Source organism: Ammodytes marinus (assembly GCF_949987685.1).
Source record: "Ammodytes marinus genome assembly, chromosome: 19".
Classification (NCBI taxonomy): domain Eukaryota; kingdom Metazoa; phylum Chordata; class Actinopteri; order Uranoscopiformes; family Ammodytidae; genus Ammodytes; species Ammodytes marinus.
The window spans coordinates 8,771,526-8,796,821 of NC_137223.1; the positions used below are offsets into that span (position 1 = coordinate 8,771,526).

The following is a 25,296-nucleotide window of genomic DNA, read 5'->3' on the forward strand; positions in this document are numbered from 1 at the left end:
CACAGTTTGTTTGTTAAGGCACTGAATTTATTTAGAGTCATGATTTGGCTGCTACTTTGATACTTTTTCAGGAATTTATCAAAAGTTTCACTATACAATATAGTAAAGAAAATACAAAAACAAATCAATACAAAGCTATTCCTGCTACAGCAGCAAAATCTATGTCCAAACAACCTGATAGCTTTCCAGTTATCCAAAGGAGAAACAGATTCTAGAAATTAACCATTCACACCTCTGCAACCACCAAGTCTATCTCAAACAACTGTCACCAGCAAAAGACTTGCCAGAGTTTCAATCCTTTCTTGTTGAAAGGAAAATAGCTGCAAACAAGAATGTCCTGAAAGGTTTTCCAAATACTGAGCAACAGGGAGTGACTGAATAGTTAATATAGATTATGTTTGTTGGTGATTGTCTTATTAGAAAAAACAAACGGCAATAACAACAACTAAAAAAAGTTTGTGAATTAAAACAAATAAAAGTAAATAAGACAGGGTGACATTTTTTTTTTTTACAAACAAAAAGAGATAACTAGGGGAGAGTGGCCTAAGTTGTGCAACTTTTCACTCAAAGTGACTTTAAAGCGGATACGAGTAACATTTAAATATCTTTTAAACAACCTCATGTTTCCTCTGATAATCATAAATTACCTTTAACAGCAAACGAGACCATCAGTGCAAAGAAAGACGTTTTTATATAGTTTTTATTACTGCTTTTGGTCTGGTCGCACACCCAGTCCGATTTTCGGTTCGCTCGTGCAGGCTCTATGGTCACATATCCGTATTGGTTGCAGATTTCAGTGTGGCGCTGCAACGCGATTTGAGAAGCCTATCCCTCCAGGTGAGGGAAGGGGAGCGGGAGCCTTGTTTGAGACAGTTATTTGTCGTCATAAATGACTGATAACGGGGCTGAACCATCAAAGAAAAAAAAGAGAATGCAATGAAGAAAAGCGAAAAGGGAGAGTGAGTGATAGGCGGGCGGGAGGACGTTGCCAAGCAACGTGTATACAATTTCACGAGAGCGAAACTAGACTGCTAAATGAATGAGCGGTTGGTACTAACACAAAGTTTGCTTTGCTTCACCATCATCAGATAACCATTATCTGAAATAGTCATTATTTACATCAACAACACAAACACATTACCTCATCGTGATCCATAGTCTACTAACTGCCGTCTCTCATTCATTCGCTTTCTGTGAGGACACAGCTCCGTGAGAGAGAGAGTAGTTAGGTGACGCTGCTGAATCAACTCATTGCAAGCAGGTGTGTGTACTGACTGGCATTAGTTGATGCAGTGTCAAAACCACTCTCACGGAGCCGAAAAGAGTCCTCACACTTTCAACACACGAACATGCACTATATTGCGCCCTTCTCAGTCCACGCTCACGCGCCTGGCACGAGCATTTGCGACAGCGGGCGTCGTAAAAATACTACCGCTTTTGTCCAAAGGGGACGCCAACGTGCCATTTTACTCGTAGTGCCTTTAAAGTAATGCCTTGACAGTAAAGTCTCCAACTCAAATATGTACATATATTTCAGGGTGTTGTGCATCCCTGGCAATAAAAACTTTGGATCTGGAATAAACTGTTGAAGAAATATAGCTTTCGGAAAAAAAGTTGTCTTGATGCACAACTTGCCCCCGGTGTAGTGTAAGTTGTGCGGTTGGAGAGAATACCATGGGGTGAATTGTGCCATTGATATATATCTCATAAACTGTAATGCAAGACAAACCCATTAGACAATCACTTATTTAAGGTGTATTTAAAGTAAATAGTTGACAAAGATTGAAGGACAATGTGGTGGAACAATGTGTTGTCATCGTGGCCGAGGGGCCCATTGTTCCACTACATTTGATATTACTTGAGAGAGAAGGAGACATCTCACAGGCTTCAGATAGACACGGAGGAGAAGGAGATCGGTCTAACAGGACTCTTTATTCAAAGGTTGACATAACAGGATATCAGCTTAGTGGACAACTTCTACTATAAACACAAAGGTACTTATTCATTACAATAGTTCAGATCTTTATCCTACCCTGCCCTACTTTTGACAATTGGGGGTACAGAGTTCCCATAAGCAATCTTCATTCCTCGGGCATAGAAGCCGCCCCCCGCGGCGCAAAGGCAAAGGCCAAGGCCCCGATCTAGTGAAGGCGGTTGGTTTAAATACACTATCTGTCTGTGTGTGTGTGTGTGTCTGTGTACGTGTGCGTGTGTGTGTGTGTCTGTGTGAATGTGTGTGTCTGTGTGAATGTGTGTGTGTGTGTGTATGTGAGTGTGTGTGTGTGGGGGTGTGTGGGTGAGAGTGTGTGTGCATGTGTGTGCGTGTGTGTGTGTGTGTGTGTATGTGAGTGTGTGTGTGTGGGGGTGTGTGGGTGAGAGTGTAACATTTCTTAATGTCAAATGGCCTATTCGTAGGACAGATATTTCAACATGGGACCGGTGTCTGCTTACTACTCTGCTTGCAACTTTGTGAGCTGTGTCGCAGTTTGTGTGCTGTGTGTGTCAACAGTTGTTGTTGCAGTTTGTAAGGTCACTGTATGACCTGTGACTTTCTTGCCCTAAACTCTGATCAACACAAAGTTCTGTGTTGACTTCTTTTAATATAAGATAACATAATTATGTTGGAATCCCACAACAATTTTCTTAAACAAGGCCTAGCATATCTAATGGTTTTACCTGCAAAGCTCACAATGACAAAGTCACCATCATCATCTTTCTGGCCATCTGAACTCTCATCAGTGGTGTCGTTAAGTGGAATTGAGATGTCACTCTCTTCTGAGTTACTGTAGACAATCACTTTCTTTTGGTGACCAGCGTATACAGCCATGCCACTGGCACAACTCTCAGAAATGTACTTTGCACTAGTTGCTCCGTGCTTGTGGAACCAACTGCCACCTGACAAATGTGATTCCCCTACATTTCTGCCTTTAAATCAAGGCTCAAAACCCATATGTACACCCTGGTGTTTCCTCCCCATTAACTATCTTACCTCTGCACTACTATCTGTGTTTATGTGGATGTATGGGCTTTACGTCTTTTATTTTGGTTATTGTTATTTTACCTTCATTGTTTACCTACTGAATGCACTATGTACAGCACTTTGGACAGTGCAAACTGTCATAAATGTGCTTTTATAATTACATTTTACTTACTTACTTACTTACTTATAACTCACCCAGGCCCTTTGGCACAAATCACCCCAATCCCAGAAATTTGGATAATAAGCATGATGCAGCAATTTAGGGCTGACATCATGCTAACTGTATAGACTCAAAATGTAGCATACCAAAGCACTAAAACGTGTCAAATGTTTTCAAACTTTTCTATAATTGTTCAGACACAATAATCAAAAAACCTTGATCATGGAAATGTTACTTTGAAAGGCAAAACACCGTTTTTTGAGCTTAAATGTGCTTATATCTTATTCCTTGTGTCTCCCTGCTTTACAGGATGAGTCAAATGGATGGCTCTTCTTAAATATGTGGTCACATTTCCAATTTCTTCCACGGGTTTCTAGAAACAAGGGGTGGCACAACTTCCAAAATGCACAATTTAGGCCACTCTCCCCTATAGACTGTCAAACAGGTGCCTTAAATCAAGTGATCTGATTTGGTTCCTCAAATATAATGGATTCATTAAAAGAGGGCACATACACTATCTCACTTTACCCCACAGCATTTGTCTCACTTTACCCCACTGCCACAATTTCAGAAAAAATACCTCTCACAGCAATTCAGGCTAATCTTCAGTTATCATCATCACATGGTTTCATATGTTGGTAGTTCATCAACATGTATGATACAAGTTTTTCTACCTGAATCAATTTGCTTTGGCACAACATTCGATTAATGCTGGGCTTACACTAGAGGACTTTTAAAATACTTTGAAAAGACTGAAGACTGAAACCCTCTTACACCTGAAGACTACTACCATTAGTTTTCAGTCGCAGAGTCAGATTTCGAAAAGACAGGGGGTCTCATATTGCAAGACTACAACTAGATTCCTTTTGAGATTAATATTATACAAAAAATAAATTTTTGTGAAAAAAACATGCATACATCACCATGAGGTCCTCTCTTTCATGGCCAAGGGGAAATGAGAGGGGCTTGAAAACATATATCTCACATGACCAAAAATGTGTTCCATTGCCTAGATACAGGGGGTGTCTCACATTACTCGATGTCTCACATTCCCCCGTTCTCCCCTATATGTTATAGTTATGGATTATTAATAATTTACTAGATAAGACATTCTATACAGAGAGCTGAACCAGGACTTTTTAGGATGGTGCCAGCGAAACCGCCTCCAGATAAACTCCAGTAAAACCAAGGAGCTGGTGGTGGACTTCCGCCGGGGTAAACGCCCTCCTCCGGTACCGGTGAGCATCCAGGGACTGGACATTGAGATCGTCAAATCTCATAAGTACCTGGGTGTTCACTTGAACAACAAACTGGACTGGTCCGACCACATACACGCTCTATATAAAAAGGATCAGAGCAGACTCTTTCTGCTGAGGAGACTGAGGTCTTTTGGGGTGCAGGGAGCACTCCTGAAGACCTTCTTTGACTCCGTGGTGGCATCAGCCATCTTTTATGGAGTGGTCTTCTGGTGCAGCAGCATCACTGCAGCTGACAGGAGGAGACTAAACAAGCTTGTGAAGAAGGCCAGCAGCGTGCTGGGACGTCCTCTGGATACCGTGGAGGTGGTGGGGGACAGGAGGATGATGACTAAGATCTCGTCCATGTTAAGCCACGCCTCCCACCCAATGCAGGACACTCTGGCAGCGCTGCACAGCTCCTTCAGTCACCGGCTGATTCATCCCCGGTGTCTGAGGGAGAGGTACCGGAAGTCCTTTCTCCCCGCTGCTGTCAGGCTGCACAACAAACTGAGCTCTCATTAATCCATGTTCATTTCAGGACTTTTGGACACATGGTCATTTTACTTTATTTTACTTTACTCACTGTGGACACTTTAATTGTACTCAGCTGGTGCAATATAAATACGCTGAAGCACTTTTATATGTATATATACTCTTATTCCGTCTGTATATTTAATTAGAAATTTTCTTACTGTTTCTTGTATTTTATTGTATTTTATTTATATTATATTATTTTATTACTATGTGTCTCTATTGTATGCAAGGCTGCTGTATTCCCGCAATTTCCCCACTGAGGGACTAATAAAGGATTATCTTATCTTATCTTATCTTATCTTATCTTATCTTACTGAATAATAATTTTTTGTCAGTGTTTGTTAATTAATTTAAATATGGGTCAAGTTTGACCCACGAACACCAAGGGTGTGAACCCTTTTCAAACACAATAGAACAGTTAAAACAATCACAGACACACTGATCCTTGTTGTCATTGCCATCTAATGGTGTAAACTGGGATTTGTCAAACCATCTCAGTTAATAGAGTGTATGGTCTCATATCAAAAACAGTTTTACATGATACACTTTCTTAGATTGGATATTGGCAGCTTTGACAATTATCAGGTTAGTTAGAAACAGTAAATCAGATATTTGAGATGTGTACATAAGTTCATGTGTTCGAACACACAACATTTCAAGTATTAGAGGTATAGGTATCATCTTTTTGGTTGGAAACAATATGTCTCTATTTATTAAAGCCCCCGAAAACGTATTTCATATCTCAAGTATTTTTCTGTAACATCAAAACATTCATGACTATTGTAAATAACTAAGCAACAACAAAAGAAAAAGTTTAAAAAAATGTATAAGTTCTTATTTAGTTAAACACTCAAAAACTAAAAATGTTTTCCTGTTTCTACTTTTGTAAGACATGTAATGTTGGCTATATTAATGATTTATCTAGAACAAGAAAACTTGAAGATGATAGGTCTTCATGTGTCCTTGGCCAACGTTGGCGGAGGACTCGTTTGCATTGTGCAAGTAATTGAAAAATAATACTAAAAGGTAAATTTAGCATTCAAGTCAGACAGGCTCTTACATGATCTGTGGAGAATTAAAATGGTATGGACTCTAGTGTGTTATGATAAGAGTTAAGCAGTCTAGAGAGTGTAAGACTTATTGTATGTGCTTCATGTCTAGACTGGGGACAGAGACTGTAGTCCAATGCTCCTTTGACAAGAGCTTGATAATAACCTGTTGAAGTTCAGTGTAACAACTCCTTATCAATGACCCAGAGGCACAACTCCACAGTTTCTGGGTAGTGCTTTTGAATAAGCACTTTAACTGTGATTATGCAATATGTGATTCTCAACTTAGTACACCAAGAAAACATTAAGGAACTGAAAATGCAGCAAATGTTGAAATCTTTAATATTTGCTGTTAATGATTAAGAATGTATTTGAAATATGTCAAACATTGAAATCATTTATTGAAACAATAATATTATTGTTTTTCAAAATATGATACTGAAATGACTGACTGAAATGAGCCGTTGCAGATGCAGTTTCGCCATGAACTGCATCGGAATGTATATTTTTCATGACCCGTGAATGATAAAACCATGTTCTTTCTACTGTTCGTTACTCAGTAATGCAGATTGTAAGCATAATGATGAATAATGCACTTTTGCTTATTTGTAACTTTAAATCATCTCTTACAGAATGCTACATGAATACTTGAATTCAAATATCTCAACAAAAAAGGAAACTTGGCAATCTTGAGCCTTTGTCCCTCCACACATACGTATAGATTGGACTTTGGAGCGGACACTGTACTGTATGTTATTCACACGTAGTGTACCTTTGGCATAAAAGGCCTACAATGAGGTTGAGGCATCAGTCTCTTTTGAGTACTCACAAAGGAGCGCAAAGGAGAGAGACACTGAGGGCCAACGATGGGGGACTCAAAGCTCTGTCTTCCACTTCTCCTAATCACATTTACCTTGACATGTAAGTTTTTTCGATGCTTAATATACTATTTTACTAATGTTAATAATTTTCAAATGTACTTTTAATTAGATTGCTTTTGGAATACCATAAATATATTAGTATACATTTTCTTGAAAGAGGGTATGAAGCCTTTATCATCTAATTTTTTCATGATTGTGTTTACAGATGCACAAGTGGAACAGTCAAGCTGCCTTGGTAAGTATCAGTATTTTGATGTGTAAATTACACAACCGGAAGCTGATGCAAATTATGCTGTAGCTGTTCAATACATTTATATTTGACACTTTATTTAATTAAGAGGCAAGTGAACTTTGATGCTAGAATGATGTAATTTTTCTAACATTACTTTATTAAAACACTGTATTATGTCTAATTTATTTAGCACTCTGCTCTCAATACTGGCTGACATGCTAAGACAAACTGTGGCACTTTCTCACAGTACCTGCAGAATACTAAAATCAGTATATTCTTCACCAGTAAACCAAAGGTACAAAGCTTACCACAAGTATGAATACCTGTACGAAGCTGAGTCCTTGAACGCTATCAATGGTGCTTCACATCTCAGGAATGGACCTAAGGCAACTTGCAAGGTACATTCAACTGTGCTAAAACCTCAAAATGTCACCATTATACAGTACATTCTATAAAATCAATTCAAACATACCATTTTCTTTCTACACTAGCGGTCTAAACTAATCTTTTGAAACAGGTTGAAATCGAAGTACCTAAGACTTGCAGTTTCATTGTCCGCACTACTGGCTGTAGCCTGAGTGAGGTGACAGACATGGACGCTGAGGGCACCCCTGTGTTCAGTCCTGCACCCAGCTCTGATGCATTTGCAGCTGAAATGGAGAGGTACATTAGTTTAACAGTTTTCAATGACATGTCCATTTGCTTGAACACACATGCAATGAATCACATTTTCATTTGGACTTAATGATCTAAATATTGTATTTCCTGTAGATATCCTCTGAAGGTTATGGTTGAGGGTGTGTACGATGTGAAACTGTACCCTGAGGATGGTGAGACAACAACAATCCTGAACATCAAGAGGGGAATCCTGTCTGCCCTGGCTGTGCCTCTGCTGGAAGAACACAAGAATAAAAATATGGTATGTCCCCTACTTATTACTATATATACAATCATATGAAAAAGTTTGGGAACCCCTCTTAGCCGGCATTATAATTGACTCTGCTTTCACAAAAAAAATATAAAAGTGGTATGTCTTTAATTTACCAGGAACAGCTAAGTACTGGGATGTTTTCCAAACAAAGATTTTTTGAAAAGCAGTATTTGGTAGTATGAAATAAAATAAAATGTGAAAAACTGGCTGTGCAAAAATATGGGTACCCTTGTGGTTTTGTTGATTTTAATGCCTGTAACAGCATGTAAAACTGATGAATTTAAACACAAAGTTGGTTGGATTATGTTGTTAAGCCTTGAACCTCATAGAAATGTCTGTTTAATCATGAGAAAATGTATTTTAGGTGCCTAAATGCAAGTTGCACTTCTCTTTGACTCTCTGCTGAAGTGAGACAGAATGGGATCATCAAAACTGCTCCCAAAAGATCTTAAAAACAAAGATTATTCATTATCATGGTTTAGGGGAAGGCTACAAGAAGCTTTCCCAAAGGTTTCAATTGTCAATTTCTACTGTAAGGAACGTTGTCAGGGAATGGAAGGACACAGGCACAGTTGCAGTTAAACCCAGGTCTAGCAGACCAAGAAAAGTACAAGAGCGGCATATGCGGCGGATTGTGAGAATGGTTGCACACAACCCAAAGATCACCTCCAAAGACCTGCAAGAACATCTGGCTGCAGATTGTGTATCTGTACATGGTTCAACAAATCAGTGCAAATTGACAATTGAAACCTTTGGGAAAGCTTCTTGTAGCCTTCCCCTAAACCATGACAATGAACAATCTTTGTTTTTCAGATCTTTTGGGAGCTGTTTTGATGATCCCATTCTGTCTCACTTCAGCAGAGAGTCAAAGAGAAGTGCAACTTGCAATGAGGCACCTAAAATAAATTTTCTGATGATTAAACAGACATTTCTATGAGGTTCAAGGCTTAACAACATAATCCAACCAACTTTGTGTTTAAAGTCATCAGTTTTACATGCTGTTACAGGCATTAAAATCAACAAAACCACAAGGGTACCCACATTTTTGCACAGCCAGTTTTTCACATTTTATTTTATTTCATACAACCAAATACTGCTTTTCAAAAAATCTTTGTTTGGAAAACATCCCAGTACTTAGCTGTTCCTGGTAAATTAAAGACATACCACTTTTATATTTTTTTTGTGAAAGCAGAGTCAATTATAATGCCGGCTGAGAGGGGTTCCCAAACTTTTTCATATGACTGTACTTCTGGGAACTCTTTCCTCAAGCATAATAAAAGATAATGCAATGGCATTAACATGACATCCATATATCTGTGTATACCCATTTCAGCCAACTATCCACGGCATGTGCAAGACCCATTACTCCATCAACACTAGAGAGGACATTGCTACTGACATTAGCCTGAAGAGGGATCTGTCCAAATGTGACAAATTCATCCCCATAAGAGATCACAGCAGCCCCTTGGCACTTATCTCAGGCATGGTAAGATATACAATCAACACATGGGTGTGTCCAGTTTGAAATGCTGACAAATTACATGTGTCGTGATAAGAACAACTTGTGAACTGATTTTGTCAACTTCACTGACTCAAGATCCGACAGAAATCTCATCACTGGGAATCACTAATTCTGTTTGGGAGACAATTAATCTCTCAGCACTCTGAGCATTTCTTGTTCAATGTTGTTAAAATCATTAAAAAAGAATCTTACAGATTAAATTATTGTTCTTTCAGCACTACCCTCTTGCACAGCTGGTAAAAAGCTCACAGAACTGCAACTACAAGTTTGACAATGAGCAAAAGCACATGACCTCTGGATCCTGCACTGAGAACCACATTCTCATTCCCTTCTCACACAAGTGAGTTAAACTTTACACTGCACTTTATACTGTGCTTCGCTATGCAAGTGTATGGGTTACTATATCTTGTCCAAGGATTCTACTGTAATTTCCAACCCAGTTTTACCTGTTCACAGGGGAGAATATGGAGTTACCAATGTTGGAAGGCAAGAATTAACTCTGGTTCAGGTTTCTCCTCACAATGAAGAAGACTTTTATCACAGTAAGCGCATCTTCCTATTTTTTTTATCTTTTTCATGAATAGCATATTATCAAAAATGGTGCTTAAGGTATGCACAACTAATTCCAATTCTAATTTCTTGTTGTTTCTTGTTCACAGATGACATTGTCAAGGGTCTTCACATGGAAGTTGTCGAGGACAGGAGTGTTGTCCAGGATAAAGATGCAGGTCTAAGCCTACTGAGAGAACTGGCCACTCTGCCCGAGACCGAAGGTGACAGGAGGGCCCACCTCTTCCACAAGCTGGTCACCATGGTGCGTGGCATGAAGACTGAGACCCTGACTCCCGCCATTCCTGAGGCTCTTGAAGTGTCCCGTGTCCTGACCTACCAGGTTCTGGCCCAGTGTGGAACCCCTGAGTGCAGCAGTGCCATCATGCAGATTCTCAGGACCTTTGACAGCTCTTCACTTGAGGTTGATGCCACCGTTTTTGCTTTGGGACTCATGTCCAATCCATCTGCCCTCCTGATCAATGACATGCTGGAGATGGCCAAATACAAACCCAGCAAGCCCATCATGTATGCCTTGAGCAATGTTGTCAAGAGGTGAGTAAAGTTAAGAATAGTTTATTACAGGTTTAAGATCGAAAATAATATTTAACAATGTTTCCTCTTTGTGTAAGATTTATTTTAAAACGTGATTGAATTGTAAAAAAGATAATAATTATTATTATTCCACAGGTTTTACAAAGCTGAGGCTAAACTGATCCCTGAGATTTTCTCTGTTGCTGAGTTCATGGCTGCCCAGCTGGGTGACTGTTCCGGTGACCAGGACAACACTTTCATGACACTAAGGGTAGGTATCTTAGCCCAAGGCGCAAAATGTAAATCAATGAAAGGATTATTATGCAGATGCACACCAATTCTGTCCTACTATAATACGTATTCAGTTGAAATTACAGTATTATTGGTTCTCTTTTATGAATTTGTACAAACTTGTACTGTGCATAGAATTTAAAATATGCACTACAACCAAAGTGAGAAGTAGAAATGCATGCTCAATGGAAAGTTAAGACAGGGGAAGAATGATATAACATTTGAAAGATGGGTAATTAAGAGAAGTTGGTTAAAAAATTAAACATCAAAACCTGACTTCAAGTCTATTACCGAAGCATGTCCTGAGTTTAGATTCTGCCCAATGAGAAACATTTTGTTTTGATTGTAGGTTATTGGAAACATGGCCCAAGCTGTTGGACTTGCTGGTCCTGCACTCAGAGCTGCTGTGATCCATTGTGTGAATCATCCTGAAGCTTCTCTGGCTGTGCAACAGGCTGCCATCCAGGCATACAGGCTGACACCTGTCCCTGAAGAGGCAAGTCAAATTGTGTAAAGGCTATTACAGATTATCTAAATTATGAATTCTACTGTATACTCATATTGCTTTTGTTTCAGGGCAGAGAAGTTCTCATGCAGGTGCTTTTGGATGGTGCTAGTCCGATGCAGAAGCGCATTGCTGCATATTTGGTACTTATGAAGGACCCCCAACCCACTGAACTGGCCCAGCTGGTGGATGCCCTGCCCAATGAGCAGGACAAACAGGTCAAGAGCTTTGTGATCTCCCACATTACCAACATATTGTCCTCAACTGAGCCAGAGACCCAAGAGTAAGTGTGAAGCATTTGCAGCTTTATCATTTAGTTTTTTGTTGTATCACTGCATGGATATTTGGTATCGCCATATGATCACCATCATTGTTTAATCTGTAACTTTCATTTTTTTCTGTCCTACAGACTTAGACAGAAGATTCGTGATGCACTGCAGGGTAATGAGATCGGGCCAATGATGGACTTCACCAAGTTTTCCCGCAACTACAAGATGGGATCTGTGGAGGGCAACATGATGTTTGATGATACCAGCTACCTGCCCAAGGAGGTCATGCTTGAAATGACTCTGAAGGCCTTTGGTTATGACATTGACATGATGGAGGTAAACATTTTGAGCAATTTTTAATTCAATCTGGGCAATGAGACAGATTTATAAAGACAATTTGCAGAGCTCTATACCTTGTGTTTTAAATGTGCCACCTTTACAGATTGGTATGGAGGGCAAAGGTTTTGAGCCAACTGTTGATGCCCTGTTTGGAGAGAATGGCTTCTTCCCTGACACTGCCCTGAAGACAATGTACTTTGTCTCTGAGAACATGCCACTTAGAGTCAATGAGATCCTGCAGAACATGCTTCCTGCTATGAAGAAGGACAGAATGAAGAGACAGGTACTCAAAGCAATCTATTTTGTGCACATTATAATATGATATTATGTCCACTGTAACAATGATAATCAATGTTTTCATAAGGGAAAAGGTTGTAATAGAGGGTTCATCCATGTTTAGGCCTCCCATAACCTGATGAGGGACATAGGACGCAACCTCAACAAGCTTGTGAGGGACATGAAGACAGCACAGTCTCCTGAGGCAATGATTTATCTGAGACTTTTGGGAAATGAGCTGGGATACCTGAAGACCAACGAAATGGAGGACATGGCCTACTCCGCTGCCATGATGATTGACAGCATGATGAAGATGTTCCCTATCGATGTGAGGAAGTTGTTTGCTGTGTTTGAAAGAAAGATGTTGAAAATGAAACAATGCATTCGTTCAGAAATGTGTTGTTTATGATTTAAATGTGCTATCTGTATTTGTATTTGCCACAGATTATGCAGGCACTGATGACCAAGGCTGACAACACAATCTTTGCCCACTACATCTTCATGGACAATGAATTCTTCCTGCCAACTGTCACTGGTGTGCCTCTGAGGATTGCACTGTCTGGTACTTTCACCCCTGGCATCAAGGGTGGACTTAGCATTGCTCGTGACATGGTAAATATCTTAAAAATTATTTCCAAAAAACCTTTTGCAACTGTATGATTTTCTACAAAACATAATCGAAACACCAAGTTACCTCTGTCAAATGTGTGTCCACAGAGCGAGGTTACCTTCATGCCATCTGCTGGTGTTGAGTTTGTTACTCAGGTTGGCTCCCACCTCCCTGAATATGTCAACTCTGGATTAGAGATGCACACCAACATTTTCCACGAGAGTGGGTTTAGCGCCAAGATCTCCATGGGACAGGAAAATCTTAAATTGACTATCCCTGCTCCAATGAGTCCTGCAAAGCTCATCAAAATGACGTAAGTCTGAATTGAACAGATTATATAATGCAATATTCTTAAACGCATGCAAAACCATTATTAGATGAAGTATAAAGGGGGAACTGTCATTTGACAAGGAAAAGTTGAAGATAGCTGTTTGTAGCTTTTGATATAGGCTATTATTTTTATATTTTCGTAAAAAAATTATTTAGGGGATGTTATATGTGTGATTGCCTTACTACATTTGAATGAAAACAACCAAAGATAACACACTTTTCTACATTTAATATTTAGAAACACCCTAGTGGCAGTGACTGGATCAGAGGTTAAGACCATCCCCTCTATGCTGATGGACAAGGTTGATGTTCATGAGTGCACTCCCTTCTTCGCTGGAATGAAAATTTGTACTGCTCTAGTGTACACAGATGCTTTCTCTCAGGAGACAGCCCCCTACTTCCCCTTCACAGGAGACAGCCAGTGAGCAAAACTTCATACACAAACAGCAAATAATAATTCATTTTTTAAATGAATTCAGAATGGTGGCTGACTTTGGTTTTATCTAAATAGATTTGCTGTGGAGCTCCACCCCACTGGTGAGGTTACTGAGTACACTGCCACTGTTGCTTACGAGCTCCTCAAGGAGGGAGAAGAGGGTCGGCAGAAGGTTGACTCTGTGAAGTTCATTCTGAGGGCTGAAGGTAATGAATACTACTTAATGGACACTATGGTAAAAAATCTGTTTTATTTGAGAAAAAAGCTCTAAAGTGTAGGGGAGTTGTGTAATGTGCATATTTTGGTTGGTCAACAGGCGCAGATCCCACTGAAGCTACAGCAATTATGAAATATAACAGAAAGAAGAATTTCATCACAGCTGACGTCCAGATCCCTGACTACGATGTGGAGGCAGGACTCAGGCTTGGAGTTGTTAATGGAAACACCAAGGGAAAAGGAACTCACTCCATCTCTCTTGATTTAATAAACAAGAACATTCCTCAGCTTTCCTTGGTTGGCCGTGCCAAGTAAGAAGTCAACTATAACTTCTCATGATTTAACATTCATGTCACCCTCATCCTTGAGATTATACTAACTAATGTATTACTTTTTCAGTCTTGTTGCCATGAAGGAGGGTATGCTGCAAATCCAACTACTTGTCCCCTTGATCAACGCTGATGCCACTGTCACAGCTAACATGAAACGTGATGAAGAATTGGAGTTGGAGCTTAAGAGTGAAATCAAGGTCATGGACGCAACCTCTGAGCAGAAAATCGCAATGAAATATGGTAATTAAATTTCAAGTAACCCTTTCTTTCAGAATATAACTCTGTAATAGTTCCTTATGTCTTAAAAAATAAATTATTAAAAATAAGATTGTGAGGCAATAAAACATTTACAATACATGTATAGTTTTATTTAGGCATCTCTGGTTGATTATTATTTATTTACTCATTCATTTATTTATGGAGTAACTTTACTTCCAGCCTTACTATTAATTGTATTCATTGAAAATGTTCTGTCATGTCTAATGAATCATTTCATTGTTCTCTACTGTATCAGACACCACCAAGATTGAAGTTGAGTTCAAGTCTGATGTGAACACTGAGACCGCCAAATTACCATATGGTGATCTGGTTGACAAGTATGGCAACCAAGTTCTTGACATGCCTGTGGGACAGACCGACATGAAGGTCCGTCACATCTTCATGAAGTTTGTGGAGGTATGAATCTTGAATCAAGCAATTATTCAGATTTAATTAAAATGTTAAGAAATTAATCATGCATACAACCCGTTTTGCTTTTTTCTTAGGCGGCAAACAACTATATGGAAAAGTATGGTGCTGATATCCCTTACATTCAGAACTTTAGAGTGCCTGATATGCCTGAGATTTCCCTGCCAGAGACCTTGTTCCTAAATACGTAAGTCTGAAGACTTCCAAGAATTTGTTTTCTATTAACTGAATATTTTTTCAAAATATTTATGCATTTTACTTTTGTATTTTTAACAGTGAGGCAAAGGCTGTCTACTACTTCAACAATGAGCACTTCACCATCGCTATCCCTGTCCCTCTTGGAGGAAAGTCAACAGAAGAGCTGAACTTCCCACCAGCATTGACAACACCTAGGGTGTCTCTTCCCCAGTTTGGATTGGAGATTGTCTCCGTGGAGGTTCCTATCCCAGAGCTTGTTGTCCCTGAGAGCCTCACCCTGTCAATTCCTCTTTTTGGCAAAGCAGAGCTATCGACTCTGATGAGGAGCAACCTATACAACATGGAGGCTTCAATGGCTGCCGGCAACGATGTTTTGGAGACACCAAGATACTCTGCCGAGTTTGATGTGAAAGGAACCTCCCCTCTTGACATCCTCTCAATAAAGATGAAAGGTATTTCATTAAAAAATATTTATTTTTCCTTCTCATGATTATTTAATCTTTAAAATTATGTTTTGTTCATTCTTTGTATCAGCTATCAATAATAATTTTTTTCATTTAGGGTCCGGAATGTTGGCCACCACTGATTCTATCAAAGTCCAGTTGGAAAGCTCGTTGGCTCATAAATTCATTGATGCCAGCCTTAGTATTGTTGAGGATGCAACCATAACCGACAAAATCAATTTGAAATCAAGCAGCAAGTTTGAAGTCACAAGCCCACTTGGTCTCTCTATTGTACTGGAGCACACAGGTATGTCTGGAATCAACACTGAAGAATTGTCTGGTGAGAACAATTTTAAGGGAATGTTCAATGCTGGACCAATGTATGGCAAAACCATTTCATCCCAGACATTCACCATCTTCCCATTCAAGCCAGAAACAAAGATTGATTCTACTTTTGAGCTTCACTCCACAATTGTTAATGCCAAGAACACAATTGCAGCAAGTCTTGCCAATGGGGAATTCTCCCTTTTGTCTAACACCAATGTCTTTGAAGACATGTTGACTCATGTTGCTGAGCTCTCCTTTAAAGACAGCAAGCTGTCCCTGAAATGTGATGCAAATGCCCCTGCCCTTGGTATGGAGCTGCGTAACCAGGCTGAAGCCTCAGTTGGTGCCGGCGAAGTTGTAATGAGAGTTGAAACAAATGCAGACCACTCTGAAGACCGGGTTTATTCTCTGCTGACTGCTTCTCTTGATATCAATGGTCTAACAATTAACAGTGATGCCACCATGAAGCTTTTTGAGAATGAGGCTACTCACAAGGCTACCCTGAGAATGAACCATGATGGTTTGACCACAAGTGGAACAACCACTCTCCAGAGCCCCCTGGCCCTGGAAAACACCTTCAATGCTGGGCTTGATGCTTCCAAGGCTACTCTTTCCATTATCAACAAGGCTGCAATAAATGACATTAAGGTTGATAATGCCAACGCTATGACCATTACTCTTTCTAGTATTGACTTCAACTCAAAGGCTGAAGCCATTGCAAGTGAGTATGCCTCTTACACTCATGATATCACCATTGACATGAAACCCTACACTGCTGCTGCAACTGTTAATAACAACATGAAGCTTCTGGCAGCCAACTTCATTAATGAGGCTCAGCTGAAGGCAGAGCTTTACAAAATGGATTTAACTGGCAGCCTGAAAGCCATCTATGGTGAGGAAGAGATCAAGCATACCTATCAAGTCAACTATGCTGATATGACTGCTATTGCAAAATGCAGCACTGTTGGAAAGCTCTTTGGAACTCACATGAGCCACAATACCGAGCTTGAAGTTGTTGGTCTTGCTGCCAGAATCACCAACGATGCCCGCTTCATCTCACAGCCAATGCGCTTTGACCACACCATCCGTTGCAGTATTGTGCCCTTTGATTTGAACCTTGATGCCATTTTCAATGCTGATGGAGACATGACCATGTATGGTAAGCACAGCGCACAGCTTTACGGCAAGTTCCTCCTTAAAGCACAACCCCTGGCCTTTGCTAGCTCACATGAATGTAGAGCATCAGTAACCCAACAGTTGGAAAATGGTGTCTCCCTTGAAACCACATTTGACAACAACATGAATAATGTTCTGTCACTCCAAGAGCAGAAAACCGATTTTAAAATTATGTCTAAAGTAAATGAGCATTCCTTTAACCAGGCCATGAGTGTTTACAACACTGCTGAGAGAACTGGAGTTGAGGTTTCTGGCACCTTTCTAACAAACATCCTCAACACAGACACCACAGAGAAGCAGGAATTCACCATTTCTGGATTCCTCATGTACGACAAAAACACAGAGAGTCATATGATTACATTATCTCTAATGGAAAATCTGCCTGCCTTCTTCGAAAGCATCAAGGGCTTTGTTGTCTATATTGCAGAGACACTGCAAGACTACATCAACAATGAAGAAATAAGGGCTAAACTTGAGGCTCTCCCCCAGCATGTAACTGACTTAATTTCTCAACTGAATATAGAAGAAAACATGATTCAGCTGAAAGAATATTTCAATGGTTTTTCCCAAGAATATGTCATCTCCATGCAAGATGTGGAAGCCTCTTTGATTAACCTGAAGGTAAATGTTGAGAAACTAGTAGCTGATTTAACTGTTTACATCCAACACTTTGCTGGTATGATGAAGGAGATCATTGTTAGTGGCACCCTGCCTGAAACCCTTATCCAGAAGATCCAGGAACAGCTGAATGCCATCAATGAGGAGTATGACTTTAAGGCTGTGGCTGTGTATGTGATTGATACCATGAAGGAGATGATCCAGCAGTTTGACCTGGAAACTCTGAAGGGCAGCAGCATTGCATTCCTGCATGATATTGATGCCAAGTATGGAATCAAGGCAACACTAGAGACAATCATGAGTGAAATCAAACAAATAATTGAGACATTTGACATGCAAAACTTGATTGCTGACCTGAAAGGGTTCATTTCATCCTACAACTTTGAAGCGATCATTGAGAGACTGGTGAATATGATTCCCACAGAGATGTTCAGCAACATAACCGATTATGTTCGAAGAACGATTCCAGACCTTGACATTCTTGGCAAGATCAACACATTATATGCCAAGATGAGAGAGTTGATTGTCAATTTTGAAGCTGACAAAAAGGTTCAAGCCATCTTGGAAAAGGCTGTGGAGCTCATCAAGCAGTTCAGAATTGAGGAAACCATCAGGGTTGTAGTTCAGACGGTGAAGGATGCAGACATCCTTACCAAATCCATGCAAGTACTCCAGAATGCCATCAACTACTTGAAGGCAACTGAGATTAAGGATGTAATATCACAGTTCAATGTGTATATTGGCATCATTGAGCAGAAATGTAAGTCATTTGATTATAATGACTTTGTGCATCACACAAATGAAATGATAGCTAAGTATACTGCTCATGTGAATGGCCTGATTGAGTCTCTTGAAATCCATCAGAAACTTGAGGCAATTAAAAATGTTGCCAACTTTGTTCTGACCTCTGTCAGGGGTTCCATGGAACAACTGAGAGACATTAAAACTTCAGCATTTATTAAACATGTGAAGGATATGTTTGACCAATTTGCTGAAAGTATAAAGCAAGAAATTGCAAAACTGGATGTCAATGCAGTAATTACTGCTTATATGCAGTTGGCAAGGACGTGCTATACTAACTTTGTAACCACTTGCACTGATATGGTCACCCATATGGTTGAGATTATTGAGAAGGTGGCACCTCAACAAAAAATTGTCAGTGAGATATTTCAGATTATTGAAGGACTTATTACGGGACTGAAGAAAACTGAGCTTAACATACCATCCTTCACCATTCCTCTCACTGATCTTATTGTGCCTTCCATGAAGTTCAACATGGATAAGCTTCACCAGTTTGAAATCCCACTACAACTGGACATACCTGAGTTCACAATCTTAGGCTTCCACACTGTGCAAGCCAATACCATCTCCACAAATGAAATAAAACAGCGAATCATTGACCTGATAGATTTTGTTCTGAACTTTGAGATGAAGATGGTTGAAATGGTTGCTTTATGCTGGGACCTGACAATCAACTACCTTCCTGGCCTCCCTGAGTTTTCACTTCTTGAGATTACTCTGCCTGATTTCTCCCTTCCAACTATTCCCCATGTTCCAGCAGATAAACTTGTTAGTGCTCTACAACTCCCAACATTTACGCTGCCAATCATTCCTAGTGAGATTATGATTCCAGGGTTTGGTAAACTGAGTTATGAGATAAAAGTCAACTCCCCCATCTACACAATTAGGAATGCTGCTGAAGTCAAAAGCTCTTTGGATGAAAATGAGACTCATCATCTGACTGCTTTTCTGACTTCCCAAGGGACATCTCTCAGCTTTGAAGTCCTTAACTTTAACTTGGATTCCACTGCTCGTATTGCCATTCCTAAGGGGTATCATGTAATTGCTGCTGAGACACTTAAGTTCACTCACAGTTGTCTTGCAGTGGATCACCATGTGTCTGTGACATTTTCTGACTTATCAGTCCAGGCCTCAGCCAAGACTATTTTAAAGGCCACCACATCACCTTATGAAGCTGAGCTTTTAAATGAAGTTTTCCTAGTTACCAAAGGTGGTTTATCTGCCACTATTGACACTTCCTATAAACATGTGCTCAACCTACCCACCATGAGCCTCACTGGTGAGACATCTGTAACTCAAAAAGCTGTGGCACGCCAGGAAGGTACCACTCTTACAATAACTGTTGGAAATCAGGGTACTAACACCTTAAACTCTCATGATAGTACCCACAAAAGTGAAATACAAGTCACTGTCAGTCCAAGTGCAGTCAAGATGACCTTTATTAGTGACACAGATACATTCCTTATAAAGATGAAACAGGCCCTGAATGCTGACTTTGTAATATTCAGCTATTTGAGATTTGATATACGCTCTGAAGCAGAAGGCCCCACAATCAAAAACAGCCTTTTAGTGGGATCATTAAACAGCAATCTACATGACATGAAACTTGAGCTGAAAGCAACCCATAGCACAGATGTACTTGGTTTTGTTTATGGAGCCATAACCAATGAGGTTGATTTTTCCCTCTGTCCCAGAGAGGTTGTGTTCAAATTTCAGAATAAGGTTAACACCAATGTAAACTTCAACGATGCTCTTACTGCAAAAATTGATCTGCAGAATGATTACTCTGCCACCTTTAGGGCAGACAAGCAATATATGAATACTGTGGCTCTGGCTCATCTTAATCAGTACAAAATGTTTGGGAACTTGACTGTAGAGAACAATGAGAGAGAGGCTGCCCTTCTTGTTGCGGTAGAAGCAGAAGCAAACCTTGAATTCCTGACTAGGCCCATTAGCATTCCTGAGATTGCTATTCCATTTGTTGACTTACATACCCCAGCTATTGATGATCTTGACTTGTATGTCCAAACTGGGCTGAATCACATTTTGACAACTAATGAGCAAGTTGTTGATGTTGATGCCAAGATTGTTTACCAGAAAAGCCAAGCTGCCCACCTTGTTGATTTGATGGGACTGATCCAAATTCCATCTGTGGGTAACATGATCACAGAGCTGTCTTTCAAGTCTGCAATCATCAATCTGAATGTTAACGCTGGACTTTATGCTGAGGATGATCTTGTGTTCCGTCTGGGAGCTACCACAGCCTCTGTGTTTGAGGGTCTAAAAGCCAAACTGGATGGCACCACAAGTCTGACCACCAAGAGAGGAATCAAGTTGGCCAATTCCCTGTCCCTTGAAAATCTTCACCTTGAAGGCACTCATGACAGCACCATCAGTATGAGTAGTGAGACTTTTGAAACTGCTGTCTCTGTGTCTACTGTTGCAAAGATTGCATTGCCTATCTTCAAACTGGAGGCAAACCAAAATCTTGTTGCAGACACCAAAACCAAAGCAAATGCTGTCTCCACCTTAAAGATAAAGGCTGATTTCAACATCCCTGTGATAAAGGCTATTGGAAAGGCAGAGGCAGACCACAGTCTGAAGCTGGATGGAACCTTTGAGTATGTTTCCATGGAGTCATCCACTAAGGCAAACATGGATGCCACAGTGCTTGAAGACTATCTAGTTTTGGGAGTCCTGGATAATGAGGTTAATCTGTATCTTAATAATGATGGCTTACGCTCCACCTCCAAGGTTATTGCTGATGCCAAGCTTAACCATGGCACCACCAAAGTAATTGGCATTGATGTTAATGAGAATCTTGCTGTTGAAGCCTCCCTGAGCCGTGTGTATGCAGTGCTAAAGTATACTGGCAACAACGAGGCAAACCTGTTTGATTTCAACACAAATGGAAAGCATGTTGTCCAGGCAACTGTTGACCTCGCACCAGCCTCCTCCCTGACTGCTGATATTGAGATTGATATCTCTCAGCCAAGTAGCCTGGGTGACTTCACCATCTTTGAGAAAACTGTTGCTGATGTGACAACCTCCAAGCAGAAGATCTCTACCAATGCCAAGTTTGTCAGCCCACTGTACAACATGAACCTGGCAGCTGAAGTAGAGGTCAATGCTCTTGTCTTCAAGTTCAACTTGAGGTCCTCAGCCACAACTGCCATGGTCTTCTTGAATTATGACCTGGACTGTGAGTTTAAAAAAACAACAACATATTATACACTTTTGCATAATTAAATATAAAGTCATTATTAGGTTTAACTAAAGTCAATGTGATTCAACAGCTTCCATTACCATAAACGTTGAAGATGCTGGCGTAAACCTGAATGCGAAGGTAGTTTTCATCCATAGCGATCTGACCATGGAACTTCAACATGTTCTTTCCCATACAATGAGGTAATACTTTAAATAAGCATTATGAGTGATATTTTGTGGATTTTACAGTTACACACACACCATATGATGAAATATAATTGTAATTGTTTCATGTACAATAGTTCTGTTTCCTGAGTAAAGTTTATTTATGCATCTCTTCTATGGAAAAGTGATATATTCCTTTGTCTCTACAGTGACTCCCGCCTCACCCTGATCGTAGACATAATCAGCCCTGCCTTTACTGATGTGAACTTGCGTTATGCAGTCCGCAAAGATGGAATCAGTGCCACAATTTCAATCCCATCTACTGGCTTCTTGGGTCTTCAGCTACATGGCCGAGTCCCAACCCAGATAAATGCCAGACTTTATGGCCGTTATGCTGTAAGTATCTCATGTTAGTGCTATCATATTGGCACAATTACAACGATTAAGAGTCCCTCATCTCATGTTTTTTCTTCTTCTGTTGAACAGTCTGATCCGGGGAATGATGTTGACATCTTCACCCTCAGAGCTTCTGCCAAGGATACTGCTAAAATGAATCTGAAGATGGTCATTAAGATGGATGCCCCTGACATCATTCTCAGCGGACTACAGGAAAGACTACCTGCCATGACATCTTGTTTGTCAACCTATGCTGAGAAATACCAACTGATCAGATACGCTGGTCAGCTAAATAATATAATTATTGACTATACTGAGGAGGCCTACAACATTGCAAACAACCATGCCCCACATCTGAGTCAGGTGTCAATCCTCTTTAGGAACACTGTTGTTCAGTACCAGAAGACTGTTCAGGTCTTTCTAGATGCTGCAATCAAGTTCATGAAGGAGACCCAGGTCAACCTGCCTGGATCTGAGGAGATGATCCCTCTCATTGAGGTGGTGAACAAGATGACCACAAGAATATCTATTATGCTAGAGAAGGCAATCCATCTGGCAGCTGTTAATGTGGAATATGCTACCAGTGTCGTAATTGGCACCATCAGTAAGGTTCAGGTCACAATTCCCATTGGTGATGTCATGGCTGGATCCAAAATTATTGATAAGATTAGGGACAGGGCAAAGACTATGTTGAATCATATTCTGGACCATTTGAGGCACCTGAAGAATCTAGACATATTGCTGGAGAAACTGGGTAACACCTTAAAATTATTTGTTGACCAAGTTCAAGGGTTTGTTGACAATACCCTAAAGTCTGATGTCCTTGATGCCTTTGCCATCTACATTAATGCTTTCTATTACAAATATGTAAGCTTATTGAAAACAATCACCAATTACGCAAACACAGCTTTTGACATTGGTTATATAAATAATACCATTAATTACATTCTGGATATTTTCAGATCGGTAGTAAATCAATTGAACTACACTGTTACTGACTATTTGCAACAGGTTCCTGCTCAGTACATATCTTATGTAAACGTTAAGGATAGAAATCTTGAGATTAATCTCTGATTTCCCCTTGAACATTAAGCTAAAACAATACAATTATTCTATTTGAATTGCTACAGTGTTATCTAAACATAATAGTTTTAGTGTTCAAAACAAGATGGATCGTATTCAATATGTAAAAATCTAGATAAACACAAAGTATCACGTATCAAGACAGTGGAAAAGCATATAATACTCTTATTACATGTAACAAAGGTACATAAAAACCTGTATACCATGAGTTGCAAGTCTAACATTTATTTCTTTGTGTTTGATAATTGTGTGAAATAAAATGTGTTAACTGAATATAATTGTGGAGGAATCCTTTATTTTAACTACTTGACACTACATTACTTGCCTCTGCATGGATATGGGAAAAAAATTAAGAGACCACTCCAAATGTTCAGTGTCTCTTGTTTGACTCTTAGAGGCATATGTTTGAGTAAAATGAACATTTTGATTTGTAAGTGATGTAGTTAATTTTTTCTGGGCTGTATATATTTCTTATGTATATAAGCTACACTGTATAGAGAGTTATAAAAGTTCAATATTTGTTAGGAAACTTGAAATGATTAGACCATGTATCAGTAAAGTGACACTACAATTGAATGTAATCGGGTGTAAAACACTTTAGAACTCATGCACTTAATACAGACTGGCCTGCTATTTTCTGGTTTAACACACATTTCCAAGTGCAAACTGTCACATGTTATGTAACTGCCACTCAATCAAGTACCTATCAAGAAATTTCCTAAATGTTAAAAAAACAGAACAAGGTTTATTGATTAGCAAATAACATCCAAGCATCCAGTTCAGCAGAGTTAATCAGGGTAGTTTCATACTGCCACCTCATCATTGATTGAAGTATATGAGGTCACATTTCCGTGACTGCCAAGTGACCAACAAGATCTCTGAGTGAAGCAGGTAAAGGAGAGACATTTTACAAACAGCACTGCCCCTGAAACGTATGGAAGCTATAATAACCTATAAATTCACTTTTTGCATTATTTCCCTTACTTTTAAGCTATTTTTGTTTTTCGGCTTCTTTGCTTATGAATGAACGTTGCTTTAAAGTTTTAGATTGTTAAGTCATACAAGTGTTAATTCCCGTTGCAGTGCAATGTTGTAAAATGCTTCAACAAATCTTTTTTAATTACTTTGAGTTATCTTTTTTGGCCGATGCCATTTTGTTTTTAATGAAAAATTACATTTAAATGCTAATATTGAAATCAAACAGACCCAGATAAAATCATTAAAGGAGATACAACTTTGCTTAAACTCTAAAGTTTGCACACTTTGCTCTCTTCACATTGGTTATCAGGTTCATGAACAAGCTGACAGGTGCACAAATGCAACATCTATTAGCATCCAGAGGGGGTCACTGGAACATCATCTTTATAAATTTGTATGCACTATTATAGAAATGTGAGAGACAATCAGTCAGTACAATAAATAGACTGTAAACAGAACTTGTGGTCAATGTGGCTGCCTGTCTTGTGGTAATGTAATTTTATAAAGACATTGGCTAATATTTTTTATTTTTTATGTCTGTTTTTTACTAAATTGCATGGTATTTATCATTCTGTAACTAAATGAATAACTGAAGTGCCATACCATACAATTGATTATCTATAGATTTGGTCCTGCACATAACTTGATTTTTCCAAAAGCCTATCAGCAATTATCCAACCATCCAACTGTGAATGCATTACAAATTAATTGCGGTAAATGGGCAGAAAATGGCAAATGGGTAACTTAAAATATGCGCCTAATAGTACAATTGTAACTTAAATGCACCTTAGCTTAAGCCTGTTTAGATCTATGTGTTTATTAGGTAAACGTTTGGGTTCCAGCTGTCCTCACCAAAAAGTTTTATTTTCATTTTTACTAAAAAAGTTTGGCATCATGTGTTTTAGTTCATTCAATATCGCCTAAAAATATAATTGTTTTTTATTTCTAAGCCAAAACAAGTCTGCCTAGTTTATCTGAACCTCTCATTGAGCATTTGAGGAAC

General features: G+C 39.5%; 1 protein-coding gene across 1 annotated transcript; it reads left to right on the forward strand.

The window, feature by feature from the left end:
- Positions 1-2,430: 2,430 nt before the first annotated feature.
- LOC307266263 (apolipoprotein B-100-like) lies at positions 2,431-24,611 on the forward strand (the record flags this gene model as incomplete). The annotated part of the gene is made up of 30 exons (XM_080048239.1): positions 2,431-2,484; positions 4,310-4,839; positions 7,048-7,077; positions 7,322-7,472; positions 7,592-7,737; positions 7,846-7,993; positions 9,339-9,491; positions 9,743-9,867; positions 9,984-10,069; positions 10,187-10,631; positions 10,767-10,881; positions 11,251-11,397; positions 11,478-11,689; positions 11,816-12,011; positions 12,118-12,297; positions 12,415-12,618; positions 12,735-12,902; positions 13,008-13,213; positions 13,469-13,651; positions 13,742-13,872; positions 13,983-14,193; positions 14,282-14,454; positions 14,729-14,889; positions 14,979-15,088; positions 15,178-15,551; positions 15,661-21,666; positions 21,761-21,872; positions 22,046-22,232; positions 22,323-22,986; positions 24,604-24,611. The coding sequence occupies 30 exons, from the start codon at positions 2,431-2,433 to the stop codon at positions 24,609-24,611; spliced, it is 11,616 nt and encodes a 3,871-aa protein (XP_079904365.1).
- Between the last annotated feature and the right edge of the window lie 685 nt (positions 24,612-25,296).